The sequence below is a fragment of the Wyeomyia smithii genome, chromosome 3 (genome assembly GCF_029784165.1).
Source record: "Wyeomyia smithii strain HCP4-BCI-WySm-NY-G18 chromosome 3, ASM2978416v1, whole genome shotgun sequence".
NCBI classification, from domain to species: domain Eukaryota; kingdom Metazoa; phylum Arthropoda; class Insecta; order Diptera; family Culicidae; genus Wyeomyia; species Wyeomyia smithii.
In genome coordinates this window covers 248,708,048-248,725,426 of record NC_073696.1, presented here as the reverse complement: position 1 = coordinate 248,725,426, position 17,379 = coordinate 248,708,048, and the positions used below count along the sequence as shown (strand labels likewise).

General features: G+C 35.1%; 1 protein-coding gene across 1 annotated transcript in view; it reads right to left on the bottom strand.

Moving 5' to 3' along the window:
• Positions 1-17,379, bottom strand: part of LOC129729470 (pseudouridine-5'-phosphate glycosidase-like) — a 106,704-nt gene that overhangs the window by 84,081 nt on the left and 5,244 nt on the right. The window contains exons 3-7 of the mRNA XM_055688061.1: positions 4,337-4,490; positions 3,482-3,844; positions 3,080-3,416; positions 2,894-3,009; positions 2,649-2,708 (exon numbers count right to left, since the gene is read on the bottom strand). Coding sequence (XP_055544036.1) covers positions 2,649-2,708; positions 2,894-3,009; positions 3,080-3,416; positions 3,482-3,844; positions 4,337-4,490 — 1,030 coding nt within the window. The remainder of the gene's footprint in view (positions 1-2,648; positions 2,709-2,893; positions 3,010-3,079; positions 3,417-3,481; positions 3,845-4,336; positions 4,491-17,379) is intronic.

Here is a 17,379-nt window from a genome sequence, read left to right as displayed (position 1 = left end):
GTTTAGAGATTATGTATCAAAATGTAAAAATCACGAAACATCAATATCTCAGAAACTCCACAACCGATTTGAACAAAATTGGTTTCAAATGAACGGGCTACCTAAAAAAAGTTTGGCTGCCCTATACGATCCCTTTTCATTTGATTGTTATCAAACTTAAGCAACCGTTATGTGTTAAATTGTTAAAACAACGAAAGTCTATTATCTCAAGAATTACACGACTAATTTGAACATAACTAGTGTCATACAAACGTGTCATCTCTCAAATTTACAAATAACAAACTTCATAACAATTTAATATGTGGTTCAAAAGTTTTAGAAAGAAAAGAAATTCAAAGACTATTTAAAACTATACCTGCTTTGATCAATATATGTGGTCTCAACATAATTTGAATGTGGTATCGTACTATTTGAACGTTCCCGCTATCGCTCGTTATTAAATTGTTCGAAATTAAGAGTCATTTCTTTTATTTCGCTATGTCTTGAGCACTAACATTACGTCAAATTTCATATTTTATACTTCAATTACAACATCAATATTTTAGAACCCAAAGAGTGAATATACCTTTATTGGATTCAAGCAATCATGTAAACCTATTTTTACAAATAATAAGTTTGAATGAGAAAGGCTGAGTCTGACCGCTAGGTGGATTAATTTAGGTTTTTTATGAAAGAACCGGTTAACCGTAAAGTTTTTGTTTAGTTCAAAGAACTATACAATGTGCTGGCACAATGCTTTTTGCTTCGACACCATATTGAGTAGAACTGAGCATGCATAGACAAAACAATAAAATAGTGGCATTAAGAGCACAAAGCCCGGACGAACACATACGATTCGCATAGATTCTCTAGGATTCCTCACATTGGATTCGTGAGCGTCCTTGAAAAGGATTCCTGAAAAAAGAATCCTCAGGAATGCCCTGTATATGGCTCTAGGATTCTTGAATAAGAATCCTGAGTGAGAATCCTCCGGATCGTGTTTGCGATTCCTTTCACGATTCCGTCACCGAGTTAAAGGTATCCTGGGAATTCTTACTCAGGATTCTCTGCATGTTAGTAAGGGAGAGCTCACATAAAATACTCTCATTTCACTTTGAGCGGGTTTGTTGTTGAGTAAAAGAAGCTCAAAATAAATCCAAATTTTTGTTAATACCCAAAATCCTCGAATCTTAACATCGTAAATTCTCAAATCCGAAATTATCGAGTCCTAAAGCTTCAAATTTAAAACTAACTACCGTAACAACATCCTTACTAAAACCCAAAAACCCTGTCTTTATCTTTCAATCCTTAGTTCATATTTCTGCAAATCTAGAATCGGGAATAACTGAGATCCACAGATTTTAAGATTGTAAAATAAAATCCAAAATCCCGAAACCCGAAACCCGAAAATACTTCCATAAAAACGAAAATCAAAAAAAACCGTAAGCCCATAAATCCTGAAATCTGATAACACTACAACCATACGATCCTACATTTTTTTGAATGCAAAAATCCGCATTATTTATTGAAATCTCAGGAAGGGTGTTCCACAAAAAACTTTATTTTGTCGTGTCCAACGTACAGATAGGACCTCGCAGTATTCAGCAATTGTTTTTCTTTCAAATTTTCCACAACTTTGCTGAAGAAAGCAACTTGGTATACTGAAAATTGAAAAAAAAAATTTGTAATCTAACTGTTAGGTGGATTGATCGAAAAACCAAAAACGCCAGAAGTAAGGCCTTGATCTATGAAACAATTTTGCTGGAGACATTGAGTATATAAAATTAGTTTTTCACAGTCAAATCTAGAACGATCACGATTTTTCGAGTTTAGACCACTGCGCACTGTGGGATTTTCAAATAAATCTTTCCACCAATTGTTAATGTCTTGAAATATAACCCTTGGAATGTGTAGAAATTATTTTGGAAGTTATTTCATAAGATGGTGGTTGAAAAATGTGCTTTATAATAAGTATTTCGTCGTTTTATCACTTTTTTGTACTTTACGACCTTTTTTTATCACTTTTTTGTACTTTACGACCTTCAAAAGGGTATTGCTCAAAAATGTACCGTACGATGATTTGAAATTTTGACCAGAGATTCTGGACGTCATAACAAATCGAATGGTGTACTCAGATTCTTTGGTGTATTTTTTTTATATAATAACGATCTGTGGGAGTACCGTGCGTCAATTTGCTGAATTTGCAAAGAAGCGACAGAAAAACTATTTACAAAAACTGTACGTTATTTATGCGTTCATAAGTTGCTTCAAGCGATAAAAATACTTTACTGCGAAAGTTAATTTTAGAACGTATGTTTCATTCAAAGAACATTAAATTGTCTTGTTTATTTTCGGTATGATTTTTTTGCGCTGCTCCAAATATTTTTGTTTAAAAAAGTGTTCCGTCGACTTTTGAAACAATTCACGTTTGATTTTTTACCGTTTCAAGGTAACTACTCAACCCTTATTCACCCCCCCCCCCCTCCCCCTTCTCCTCACCGTCCGATGCACAATTAAAAAGGTGTGTCCCGCATTGGAGCTTCAACTATCTGGTCACTTCACCAATAACACTTTTAATATAGTATGATTTTAGGGTTTTGTTACATCCCCTAAGTAATTTTCTCTGGATGGAACAAATGCTTTTTCATAGTAAATTGAGGCTTACTTACCTTTAAATCGTCCTCCAACACAGTAATGCAGGTATCGACGATTGATCCACCAATTACCACCTGTAATTATAAGTTCAATGAAATATTTTCTTTCAAATTACATCAGCATTCGACTTTAGTAGATACCAGCTTACAATTAATGATTTGTGTTTTTCTCTCAAAAATGTTAGCTTTTTAAATGGCATATTGATGTATTTACATGGAAAATAGAGATTTAAAAACTAAAGATAACATAATCAACTAACCGGCGCACGTTTGCTGCTAGGTCTTCGAGGAGCATCACTCGCACTACTTTCAATGTTCGCCAACTCAACGGCAATTTCAGCCGCAACACTCGCGTTGTTTTTTATCAAAGCTTTGTCTGAAACCGGAAAGAGGTAAGTAACATCAAACCACTTGACACAACATAACCAACTGCGATTACAACTCACTTGACTCCAAACTGCGTCCTTTAGTGATTTTCGACACTGCCGCTAGGATATGAGGTGTAACATCCTTGCCTCGAATGCCCAAGCGGTCTGCCTCAGCCAGTGCCTGCTCGATAACTTCGTCTATCACTTTTCGGTCCAGGGAATACTCGGCTGGAATGGGGACGCCTATCAAAAAGCCAGACCGTAAGCCAAGTGCACAATTAGTTTTTATCATGGCGGCTGCTTCCGCAGCATTGCTCAAGTTATAAGCTGCCATCGAACCGCTGGATCGTGTATAGAAAGCAGGGAAGTCCAGATCCGCACACTGATAGGAAGCAACACAGACACCCTGCGTTTCCTGATTTAACGATAACAATCCAATGAATTAGGTGAAAATGGCAAACTCAGCTAATAAAATCTTACCAAATACTCTAGCGTTCGTGGAATGTCCAAAATTGATTTCACCCCACTGGAAACCACCGCCACTGGAGTTCGACCAAGCTCCACCAAATCGGCCGAAACGTCCATCGAATTCTCACCCCCTCGGTGGACTCCTCCGATTCCGCCGGTGGCAAACACACGGATGCCCACCATATCGGCTATTAGCAGTGTCCCCGCCACTGTTGTGCCACCGTCCAAACCATTACTCAGCACATATGCCAAATCCCGGCGAGACGTTTTAATTGTATGCCGGTTATCAGATCCGGCCAGTTTAGCCAACCGGTCGCCTTCGATGCCGATCTGAATACGACCACCCACGATGCCAATAGTGGCCGGAATGGCTCCCTGTGTGTGTGGAAAGAACAAAAAAAATGAGATTCACAAGTTAGTACCTACTAACCAAAATCAAAGCATCTGAAACATGGTCGCGATGGGTTGGTAGAGTAAACAAAGTGGCAACGCCTTTCTCCAGTTTTATTTATACATGCAGCACATGATGCAGATTTATTTAAACTACAATGCAACTTATCATTAATTCAAAACAACAAACGAAACCGTTATGCTAGAGAGCAAACGAATAATCAAAACAGTTGTGGTCACCGAAAGGGTCAACCGTCCGTTTGCCGTTGCAGATGTTTTGCAGCTAAAACATACTCAAATAAAAAGGGGGTTATTTTCTTCCGTGCCTACCCCTAAACTTTGTTGAATTTTTAATAGAATCACTTTTACAGGAACCGTAATCACGGTGAGAAGACTGTAGACAAGGTTTGACCCCACGTCCGCAATAGTGTTTATACTATGGAATGTCCCAGCTACACACTTTGAAACTCTTCTTACCTTATCCCGAACAATCTGCTCCACTTGGAGAGCCGTCTCGAGGTTGTGCGGATAGGGCATACCGTGGGTGATTATGGTGGACTCGAGGGCTACGACGGACTGGGGAGACGCTCGAAGGGCCTCCCGGACTTCCGGTTTGATGTCTACCAGGGAACTGGGGAAAAAGTTTTGAATTAGAACACGCCTACATCTCGGTAATGCTAGTGAAGTGTTTCACTTTTGAGTTGAGTGTATTGTAGAAAACAGTTGTTTGATTCAAATACGGAATATTTACCCCTTAGCTGCCATCAAAACTAATCTAAAAATCAAATTATCCGTCAAATGAAAATAATAATTCTTGATGTATGAACAAATGGGAACTTTCTGGATAGCATTTCATTCATTACAGATTGTTAAAATTGATGTCATATGACATCGTTAGCAGGTGAATCGGTTTATCAGTGGTGTTGTGTATTTGCGCGTTTTTGACTTAAGGAGCGTTTAGTGAACCTGAGCTTAAATCAAATTATTTCTAGAAACTATTCCTGGCGAAACATCATAGTTATATAAGTTTTTTTTTCCATAGCCTCAGAATACCTTTTTAATAGTTCAAGTTGGCATCAAGTGTGGCCAACTACGGTAATGAACATTAAAAAGTGTGACTACCATAAGTTGCATACTAAAAATGATTTACAGGTATCACTTGCACATTTCTTTAAGAACATTGTTTTCTAATAACCAAGAAAACATAATAAATAAAGTCAATAGCATTTCTTCTATAACCTTACCAAAGACAGTAAGCAGCTAGCAACTATACAAAATAATCCGTGCGGTTAGGAACTGGAAATCCCATCCTATGTGAAAAACTTGAGCTTGTTATCTTAAATGAATATATTATGGGTAAATTGTTCTCCAACAATTTAAAACTTGCTTTTTTTCTATTGCCTTAAAAAACATTTCCAATAGTTCAAGTTTAATTGAATTCATTATCCTTTCTTGACGCTTCCAGTTTCAGGATGTTTGCAGCCTTCTCAGTTGTTTCTAATCATTGTGTTTCTTTCTCGTCCAAACCTAGCCTTCAGATCTTGGTGATTCTGAGATTGAATAAGGATTATTTCCTTTTTTTGGCTTTCTCTGCCCATGAAACACGTTTTCCTACGATACTGATCTGACTAAAATTAATCTTATTTTCTTTTTTTTTTATTCTTATTAATAGTAATAATATGAAGGCCCAATCGCAGAGAGCATAACGGGGCCGAAATAATTGTTGGAGTAGGGAAAAGCCTGCTTGAGTGAAATGTACTAAATAGGAACGTCAATTGATTTGAGGAAGGAATATAGAAGATGCATATAAGGGAAACCTAAATTTGCTAAGACATCACGAACAGGGACATTTGGTTGTTTATTCCGAGCTTTAAGAGAATTTTCTAAATTGGACCTAGCTTCACGATATAACGGACATGACCAAACAACATGCTAAATATCGTGGTAATCCTCGTCACAGGTACAAAGGTCCTCTGTGAATCCTATACGACGAAGGTGAGCATTGAACCAGTAATGATTGGATATAAGCTGAGACATCACACAAATGAATTACGACTTATCACGATCTTATTTTCCTTTTCTGTTTAACAAATGTTTTTCTTCTGTAAGAAATCCATCTGCTATCGATTTGTTATTAACAGATTAAAGTCATGTACATAGTGAATTGATCACATATACTGACGTTGTTTTTGATTTTTGAAAAGAGAATTGTCCATGAAGATTTCCAAATCGTCAAAACTCATCTCCAAATCCTTCCAAAATAATTATTCATAAATTACTTTAAAATCATCATGTATGTTGGTTGTACATTCGGCTGAGCAGTCACAAAAGAAAGTAGAACAACTTATTTTATACTGTCCGACGTTTCGTCACTGATCAGTTACATCTTCAGGGGTTTAAAGAGCGTTTGAGGAGTCTACAAAAGACACAAAAAAAAAACAAATTACACCTTCATGCTTATAAGTCCAGAAAAGGCCAGAAATGAACGCAACAGTTATTTTGTATGAGTAATCACAAATGGTGACTTCTCAACACTATAGAAATTTGTAATTCGTAGGGATTTAAATCTACTTGTCAAGAAAGAGGAATAATCTTACAACTAACTTAATTGCTAATTTATAGAGAAGCTTTCTTTTTCTTTATTCTCATAATTGAGAATTGCGGATTTTTGTCACAAGTTGGTAATAATATTATTTGACATACCTTCTTAAGGTTCAACGCCAATAAGTCTATGTAACTCGAGTGTACCATTCCAACGAGGACGCTTCAAAATCATTTCTAGAAGTGGTGTCTGAATCATTTGAAAAGTTTCATGCCTTGTTGAATGAAAACTAGACCAGATCGATACATCACTAAGCATTGCTGGTCTGAAAAATTGTTTGCAAGTCAAAAGTTTAGTATTTGAATAAACTTTAAAGTTTCTGTATCCTGTTGATGCACTTTGCTCGTATATTCTCATGGTAATAAATCCCAAATACTTGTCAGACCGATTAAAATAACTATAGGCGCTGATTTTGCCAGCGTTACGTAAAGAAAAATCTTTGGGAAGGCTAAAATTTTACCCCAAAAATGAGCATTTTTTTAGGTGAATTTTTCTACTCCGTTGCGTAGTTTATAAAAGTTTGTTACACAGGGGAGCTGGGGGTCAAAAAAAAAAGGTTTTTTTGCGTTACATAATTTATTGATGTCGCCAAAGTGGTTTTTAAAAACTTTGATTATTAAAACTAGCAAAATGCAGGTTAACAATTTGCAATTAAATTTTATTGCCAAAAACTTAGGACAATTAAACACAGAGTTCATCGGATTCGAAACGGATTTATGTAATATGAAAAAAGTTATCGTTTTTTGCCTTTTTTTTCAAATATCTTAAAATAACAATATAGTTCACTCTCGAATTTCCCATATATTTCCGTGAAGACAGACAGGGAACACCCCCTCTTGTGGTGAAAAAGGTAACTAAACTCATTGCACAGTGGTACAGTAAGACAATTTAGGCGGACATAAGCTTTTCGTTGCGATTTTGGTTTGCGGTTTAAAGCCATAGTTTTTGTAAAAAGTTTTTTCTTATACATAGTCCTAGTCCTCTATTTATGTGCGAATGAAAATTAGGGTGGTCCTAAAATCAACGAAATAAAAACAAACTAACTTGTTTTTATTTGCCTAAATAATTGTAAACATTCTTTGGCAAACTTGTAGACCAACTTATTCTAAGTAACTTTGTAAAAAAAACTTTTTTGTAGACATCAAATTTGGTTTCCAAAAACAGTCTTTTCGCTCTATTTTTTCAATTCAAATTTAAAAACAAAGTTTTCTTCGGTAACATTAATCAAAAATACGCCAATTCTCAAGAAAAAACATTGTCGATATATTGTACAGATGAAGAGTTTTCACTGTTTCTATTTGAGGCCCTTTTGATATATTGATGTCTCCGTTTAGGGCAAGCATAAATAATATTTGTTGGTATCATTTGAAAGAACAAATCTCGCGTAATTTTTTAAAAGGACCTATCTAACATTGAGAGACTCTCTTTGTTTACTTTCTCTTTGATCAATAACTATGTTATATTTCCCATATTTCATGACACTCAATGCATAGTAAGCAAGACAGTATTACAATCTCTCGATTAAGGGAAGAAAGCTTGGAAAATATTTATAATGACGACGTAAATAACGAAACAAAGTGAGAGAGGAGAGAATCTCTCATTGTTACTTAGAACCTTTTGAAAAATTACGCGAGAAATATTGTTTAAATATTGTGAAGAAATACCGAAAAATGCTTAAAATTAATTGATCTACAACTGTACCGATGAATGTATACATTTATTTCTGCAAATAAAAAAGTTAGTTTTTTTTTATTTAGTCAATATCAGGACCACCCTAATTTTCATTTGCACATAAAAATAGACTAAATATAAGAAACAAGTTCTTAGAAAAAAAATTTACTCTACAACCACAAAATCGCATCGAAAAACTCATGTCCGCTTACATTGCCTTACTGTACCACTGTGCATTGTTGTTGAATTTCTGTGAGCGTTGACATTCTCACACACGAAACTGGATTTACTCAATTTTAGATTTAGTTGACTCAATTTCATACTTTCACAGAAAAAATATGTTGCAGACTTCGTGCGTATATTGTTTGTATGTAAAACTAACACCATTCCGGGAGTTAAATATGGATAATATTATAGATGTAGCTTATCGAGGCACGAAGAAGAAATATTCAAATAATCAGGCCACGACGTGTAAATGATAAACTAATTCCAAGTTGCTATATACGTGGTTCCCTGTGTAACTTCACTAGCTCAGATCCATAACGGGAAGCAACTACGAAATGTGCGGTCGTCAAGCTCAAGCTCAATAATCAGGCCACGAAGTGTACAATTGAATGAATGTTTCAATTACCTCGTGGAAAAGATAAAAGAAGAAACCGCACAATAGTTGTCAATAGTCGTATATGGTTGTTGTGCAACTTTTAGCTATCAATTTAACAATTTAAGTATGGATACATATAATGTTGTAATTGGTTTAAAAGCTTTATTATATTATATACAAAAGATGTTCAACAAAACAAACATAATGAGTGATAACAGCTGTTATGCAAAAACTATTATTTAATGTTTAGTTTCCTTCGTTTTGAAAGTATTTTTTTGTTTTTTTTATCCCTCCGAATTTTTAACTTAATTGCTAATTTATAGAGAAGCTTTCTTTTTCTTTATTCTCATAATTGAGAATTGCGGATTTTTGTCACAAGTTGGTAATAATATTATTTGACATACCTTCTTAAGGTTCAACGCCAATAAGTCTATGTAACTCGAGTGTACCATTCCAACGAGGACGCTTCAAAATCATTTCTAGAAGTGGTGTCTGAATCATTTGAAAAGTTTCATGCCTTGTTGAATGAAAACTAGACCAGATCGATACATCACTAAGCATTGCTGGTCTGAAAAATTGTTTGCAAGTCAAAAGTTTAGTATTTGAATAAACTTTAAAGTTTCTGTATCCTGTTGATGCACTTTGCTCGTATATTCTCATGGTAATAAATCCCAAATACTTGTCAGACCGATTAAAATAACTATAGGCGCTGATTTTGCCAGCGTTACGTAAAGAAAAATCTTTGGGAAGGCTAAAATTTTACCCCAAAAATGAGCATTTTTTTAGGTGAATTTTTCTACTCCGTTGCGTAGTTTATAAAAGTTTGTTACACAGGGGAGCTGGGGGTCAAAAAAAAAAGGTTTTTTTGCGTTACATAATTTATTGATGTCGCCAAAGTGGTTTTTAAAAACTTTGATTATTAAAACTAGCAAAATGCAGGTTAACAATTTGCAATTAAATTTTATTGCCAAAAACTTAGGACAATTAAACACAGAGTTCATCGGATTCGAAACGGATTTATGTAATATGAAAAAAGTTATCGTTTTTTGCCTTTTTTTTCAAATATCTTAAAATAACAATATAGTTCACTCTCGAATTTCCCATATATTTCCGTGAAGACAGACAGGGAACACCCCCTCTTGTGGTGAAAAAGGTAACTAAACTCATTGCACAGTGGTACAGTAAGACAATTTAGGCGGACATAAGCTTTTCGTTGCGATTTTGGTTTGCGGTTTAAAGCCATAGTTTTTGTAAAAAGTTTTTTCTTATACATAGTCCTAGTCCTCTATTTATGTGCGAATGAAAATTAGGGTGGTCCTAAAATCAACGAAATAAAAACAAACTAACTTGTTTTTATTTGCCTAAATAATTGTAAACATTCTTTGGCAAACTTGTAGACCAACTTATTCTAAGTAACTTTGTAAAAAAAACTTTTTTGTAGACATCAAATTTGGTTTCCAAAAACAGTCTTTTCGCTCTATTTTTTCAATTCAAATTTAAAAACAAAGTTTTCTTCGGTAACATTAATCAAAAATACGCCAATTCTCAAGAAAAAACATTGTCGATATATTGTACAGATGAAGAGTTTTCACTGTTTCTATTTGAGGCCCTTTTGATATATTGATGTCTCCGTTTAGGGCAAGCATAAATAATATTTGTTGGTATCATTTGAAAGAACAAATCTCGCGTAATTTTTTAAAAGGACCTATCTAACATTGAGAGACTCTCTTTGTTTACTTTCTCTTTGATCAATAACTATGTTATATTTCCCATATTTCATGACACTCAATGCATAGTAAGCAAGACAGTATTACAATCTCTCGATTAAGGGAAGAAAGCTTGGAAAATATTTATAATGACGACGTAAATAACGAAACAAAGTGAGAGAGGAGAGAATCTCTCATTGTTACTTAGAACCTTTTGAAAAATTACGCGAGAAATATTGTTTAAATATTGTGAAGAAATACCGAAAAATGCTTAAAATTAATTGATCTACAACTGTACCGATGAATGTATACATTTATTTCTGCAAATAAAAAAGTTAGTTTTTTTTTATTTAGTCAATATCAGGACCACCCTAATTTTCATTTGCACATAAAAATAGACTAAATATAAGAAACAAGTTCTTAGAAAAAAAATTTACTCTACAACCACAAAATCGCATCGAAAAACTCATGTCCGCTTACATTGCCTTACTGTACCACTGTGCATTGTTGTTGAATTTCTGTGAGCGTTGACATTCTCACACACGAAACTGGATTTACTCAATTTTAGATTTAGTTGACTCAATTTCATACTTTCACAGAAAAAATATGTTGCAGACTTCGTGCGTATATTGTTTGTATGTAAAACTAACACCATTCCGGGAGTTAAATATGGATAATATTATAGATGTAGCTTATCGAGGCACGAAGAAGAAATATTCAAATAATCAGGCCACGACGTGTAAATGATAAACTAATTCCAAGTTGCTATATACGTGGTTCCCTGTGTAACTTCACTAGCTCAGATCCATAACGGGAAGCAACTACGAAATGTGCGGTCGTCAAGCTCAAGCTCAATAATCAGGCCACGAAGTGTACAATTGAATGAATGTTTCAATTACCTCGTGGAAAAGATAAAAGAAGAAACCGCACAATAGTTGTCAATAGTCGTATATGGTTGTTGTGCAACTTTTAGCTATCAATTTAACAATTTAAGTATGGATACATATAATGTTGTAATTGGTTTAAAAGCTTTATTATATTATATACAAAAGATGTTCAACAAAACAAACATAATGAGTGATAACAGCTGTTATGCAAAAACTATTATTTAATGTTTAGTTTCCTTCGTTTTGAAAGTATTTTTTTGTTTTTTTTATCCCTCCGAATTTTTTGCTCTCCAGTTCTAATCTTCGTATTCATCACTTGCAGCTTTGCTTTAACCAGAATATTTATGTATTTATTAGCAGACCCGACAAACTTCGTCCCGTTTTTGTGTTTAATTTAATAAATTTCAACATTCCAAATTTATTGATTTCTTGCGATTTGTTTATATCGTTTGAAATTATTGGTTTTATCGGAATGACAACATCCTCGACTTTTGCCTTTAGTACCCTATATTCCGAAAACACTCATATTGGGTGGTATTAAGTTATTTTCGTTGTTTTCCAGGCACTGAAAGTGGTCATCTTCGAATTCAAGATGGTGTCCAGGGTCAATGCTTGGCTTCTATACATTATTTCGATCACGGAAATATTCATATGCAGTGGTATTCGGCTGTTTTCCAGAAGTTGCCATCTTACAATTCAAAATGGTGTCTGAGGTCAATTTTTAGCTTCATGCATCATTCTGGTTAAAGAAACACTCATATTGGGTGGTATTTGGTCACTTTAGGCTATTTTCCAAAAACCGGAGGTCACTACCCTAGATTTTAAAATGGCATTTGGAGACAATTTCTGCCCCCTGATCGTCATTCTGGTTTAAGAAACACCAATAATTGGCGTTATTGAGTCATTTCGGCTGTTTTCCAGGAATCGGAAGTCACCATCTTAGAATTAAAAATGGTGTCTGTGGTCGATTCTAGCTCCTGTGTATCATTCTGGTATCGAAGCATCTCATATTGGATGGAAATCGATCGGTTGAAGAAATACCCATATTGGGTGGTATTTTGTCATTCTCGGCAGTTTCCCATTCACCGGAAGTCGTCATCTTACAATTCATAATGTTGTCTGAGGTCGCTTCGTAGCTTCAGTGCATCATAACAATCCCGGAAATACCCATAATGAGTGTTATTTGGTCTTTTGCCACCAGGGTAGAGAATTGTACTGGTACGCGACAGCATTCACACGACAACAGCAAGATTTTGTGATTGCCATTGTGGAATGAAACGCTACGCGACAGTAGCCGCTCTCGAGGTATCATACGTTCTGCTGTTATCTCTTGCTTTTTGTCACGAATTCAGCATGAACAACAATTCTCTCTCTCACTTGTATTCATATTGTAGTCATTGTGAAGACAATCTCTGGCTCAGTGTCATTGCCTGTAGCTCTCTGTGCTATATATGGCATTTATTACGAATTGAGGTGGATACAATTTACTTAGCATTGATTTCTTATTCGGGTCTGCGAATGTTTATTGAATTTGTAAGATTCATGCGTTTATTGTACTGCTCTTTATTTGAATGTCAAATGCTTAATTTAAATAAAATTTTACCTACAGCGAACTCTTTCTGAAAGAAAAAGTTCACAAGCTAACCCATTCCCCTTCAATGATGCTGCATGGCATCATCTATCATCATCAATATACAAACTTCGATCACAGCTTGGGACTAAGCTTGAAAATTTTAACGATAGAGAGCATACTACTGGTCAAGCTTAACAACGAGCTTATCGAAAAGACTGTTCCCCTGTTTGTAACTTGAGAGGATGGGACATTTAACTATATGAAATTTTTCTGTATTTTTTCTAAAGCTTTCAATATTCATACCCAAAGATTCACGCCACTTAAAACTCTAGTTGAATTATGCTTAAATACTTAATTAGTTTGATCAAATGAATGATTTATAGATAAATATTAAAACACATAGATTTTCTGACTTCTTTGTATTAACAAAAAACAGAAATAATAGAATATATATAATATCGGGTCACGGGTGGTATTCTATCGTATATGTTGTGTCGTACTTGTAACTTTTTCATGTACGCGATTCAGCACGAACGGCTGCTAACTTAAATATTACTTTGCTCTAAGATATATGTAGCTTTCACAAGCATTCGTGTTTCAAGTTACAACCAGTTTAGATCCAAACTAATGACGAGTTTATTAAGATTCAAATCTTCTGGTTTACACGATTGATGATCTTCTTCGGCAGAATACAGAAATTATATATTTTCCATTATATTGCTGTTCTAAACTGTCGCGTTATTGCTAATTATTGTCATTCGGAGAGTGCGACAGTCGAGATGTCGCCCGGGCCGAAGATCGACACAAAAGAGAACCGTTAACCACCCGTGTTGGCTTCTCGTCACACGATTCTCTCAAATAAAGAAGCTAAAGAAGTTGAACGCTGCTGTCGAAGTCTGCGAGTGAGGCAACAGTACTTTTCGATACGGTGTCATGCAGAAATGTCAACTGTTCGACACACTGTTTGCCACTGTTGTTAAGGAACCGGAAGTCGCCATATTGGATTTCAAAATGGCATTTGGAGACAATTTCTGGCCTCTGAGCATCATTCTGGTTAAAGAAACACCCATATTTGGTTGTTTTTGGGTCATTTTCGGCAGTTTTCAGTCACCAAAAGTCGCCATTTTACAACTCAAAATGTTGTCTGAGGTCGATTTGTGGTTTCAGTGCATCATCACGATTTCGGAAATACTTATATTGGGTGATATTTGGTCATATCTCGCTGTTTCTCAGAAACCGGAAGTTGCCATCTTGGATTTCAAAATGGTATTCAGAGACAATTTCTGGCCTCTAAGCGTCATTCTGGTTAAAAAAAACATCCATATTATGTGGTATTTGGTCATTTTCGTCTCTTTTCCAGTCACTGGAAGTCGCCATCTTACAATTTAAAATGTTGTCTGAGGTCGACAAACGTACAAACCGTGGAACATCACCCAATGATTGCCTCATACATAGGCGAACTTTATTATTATAAAATATTCAGCCGAGTCCACTTCACAATAAAATGTGGATTTTTTTCAGTGTACCCATTAGGGTAATATTATTGTCAAAAGTTACTCTTTTTGCATGTCGTGTAGAACAAAATCAGAAGTGGCGCACCTAGCGGTCGAAAAGGTGACTAACGCTTCTGTCATTTTCAATTTGTCTTCATAATTTCACGTAAGTGAACTATATTGGTATTTAAGATATTTGCTTTTTTGCTGTTTAAGAGAATAATTTGAGGCCACTTTCGGCAATTTTATGTTCATTCTGGAATCATTTCCTTATTTGTCCTGTATGGCTTTTCAGTTATTCTAAGCCTAATTAGAAATCCTTTTTTTCTAGCCTTTGAAACAATGTCTAAGCTCGTTTTGCAATATTTTTGTCATCTTTCTGACCAATTGATCTTATCTGATCTCTGGACATAATCTTGTCAGTTCTAAGATCATTTTTACGGTCATTTTTGGCCTTTCAAACCATTTTTTTCGGTACCAGATTAATAAATACTGAACTGAGGAGATTTTCGTAGTTTTTTCTGTTTGATTGAGGGCTCGAATCGTGATTTTGAGACAATATGAAATTACCTTTTCGTTTTTTTTAATCTTTGGCAGCTTTTTTTCGAAGTACCTCAATTCAGGATCCTTTTATTTTTGCTCTGTTCTAGCTCTCAGAAGCTCTGCTCGGCAATTTGGTGCGTAATTTGCAATCATTTTTATTTCTGTTCTGTTACCTTCAAAAGTGCCTTCAAAGCAGTTTTTTTTTCTTAATTGAAAATTTAACCTCAGTTGTAGACTCAATATGGTACTTAACATTTTTATGTATTTACTGAGATCAGACTGATTGTTACAAACACAAATAATTAACAAAGTATATGATCCAACAACTAAGCAAATATTCAAAAAGGTTCCGGTTTGTGTTGTGAACATTTCCTGTCTGTTTACTGACCTTTTTCAAATGTTAAAATCATTTTATAATTCCAGGCTCGAAGTGGGACCTGTTTTTTTTTGGTATTTTCTGGAGCTCTTGAATGCAGTTTCGGGCGACTCTGAGCTGAGTTTAGGTTTTCTGTTTTTTTCTAATTGCTATAATTGTTTGTTAAATTTTCAACGATCCGTAACATGATATAACATTTTTACGATAATAGTTTTGAATTTTCATTATTACCTCGGGGTGATAAATGTTTCTTACGTAACATTTTTCAAGGAACACAATGACACTATCAAGTTTAAAATAAAATTGTCTGCATTTGCCGAAAAATGCAAGTTTATTTTAATTGCAAAAATTATCTATCTGACAACACTTCCAGTTAAAAATAATATGCGTTCTGGATTCCTTAGTTTATTTCGTTAAAAATCACCTATCAGTAAGTATTTTTCGGAAGTCTTACGTCTATGAAGTGTAAAAAAGAGAACATGTCATGCGTCGAATCGAACTCAAGAGTGTTTCTAATCACATTTTGGGATAAATTTTATTTTACCTTCATTAAGAAGAAGAATTAATTAAGAATTAATCAAATTATTTATTCAAGAACCTTTTTTGCGTTTTTTTTTTGTTCTTTTTGTGGCCCCAAACAATCCTAAACGCCTAAACTTACCGGAAGGTGTTATTTTCGCTTGACGCATGGAATTTTATTACACTAAAGTCGCTTTTTACGCGGGGATACGTGCCGCGTAAAAATAAACCGCGTGAATTCCGGAATCCGCGAAAAAAAATGCGTAAACTCCGGAATCCGCGTAAAAAAACCACGCAAAAAGCGATCTTAGTTTATCGTATGAAAAATTGTACGGGAAAACCTCCTTTTTAGCATTTCTCTTTCTAGAGAGCTTAGTAATGTTTTACTAATGCAGTACATTACGTTAAAGTTCAGTATTTTAGATACTTAACAACTTCGCCAAGAACACTGAAGAGCTAGGATGTCCCTAAATTGCTAGAGCTGTTCAAAGTTGAATATGTGGAATTAAATACTGAAAATCATGTTCTCTGCCAACACCACCAGTGTACCGGCGTCTGTTGGATTTCCATCAGAAATGACTTGTCGTATCCAGTTTATGCATTCAGCTGGATCGAGTAAATATATGTAGGTCAATATTCTAGACGTAGAAAGGATCTACAATATGTTGCAGTCACGTCAAGAATTTGTGATTGATTTTTGTTGCAAATATTTGGAGAAGAGGAGGTTTCAGGGTCTTCATGTCATCAAACAAGCCTAAAATAGGCAATTTTCTTCTGTTAAACTTTGCTCAAGTCGAGGGGTAAGACAGTGAGTAAATTCAAGTTTTTCTAAGCAAACCAGAGAAAGTTTTCTGAGAAAACCTGAAATCTGAGTAACTCTCGTGTCTCTGAATATCCATCCTTAAACTTTTTCCCCCTGCCAATATACACATGAATGAACCTTGGTCTTACCGTTCATATATATTTTTTCCTCCCAAGGTAATCAAAGATGTGAATCATCCGAAAGTTTCGAAGTAATATTGAGTAAATTAGAGTTACTCCCAAGTCAAAGAGTAACTCAGATAAATCTGAGCTTTTCTGAGAAAACCTGAGAAATAAACAGCAAATCTGAGAAACTCTCGTGTCTTTGAATATCCATCCTTAAACATTTTCCCCACCGCAAATATAAAAATGAATGTTCCTTGGTCTCACCGTTCATATATTTTTTCTTGTTCTCAAGGTAATCGAAGATGTAAATCATCTGGAAATTTCGGAGTAATATTGAGTAAATTAAAGTTACTCCCAAGCATAAGAGTAACTCGGATAAAAGCTGTCTTGCCCCTCGGCCCAAGTCCGCTGAATCGCTGCTGGTGTTCGATTTCGAGAATACTTCCAAATCACCGATTCCAGCTCGTGCTAAAGTGTCCAACTCTCTCAGCTTGTTGAAAAGAAAACTGAGTGTTAGGCAGTCATTAGACGAGGCAAATATTTGCTAGTATTTGGAATGGAGTTTTTCGGGCAAAATATTTTTTCGGGCATATATATGCTATAGCAAATATTCGCTCAAAAC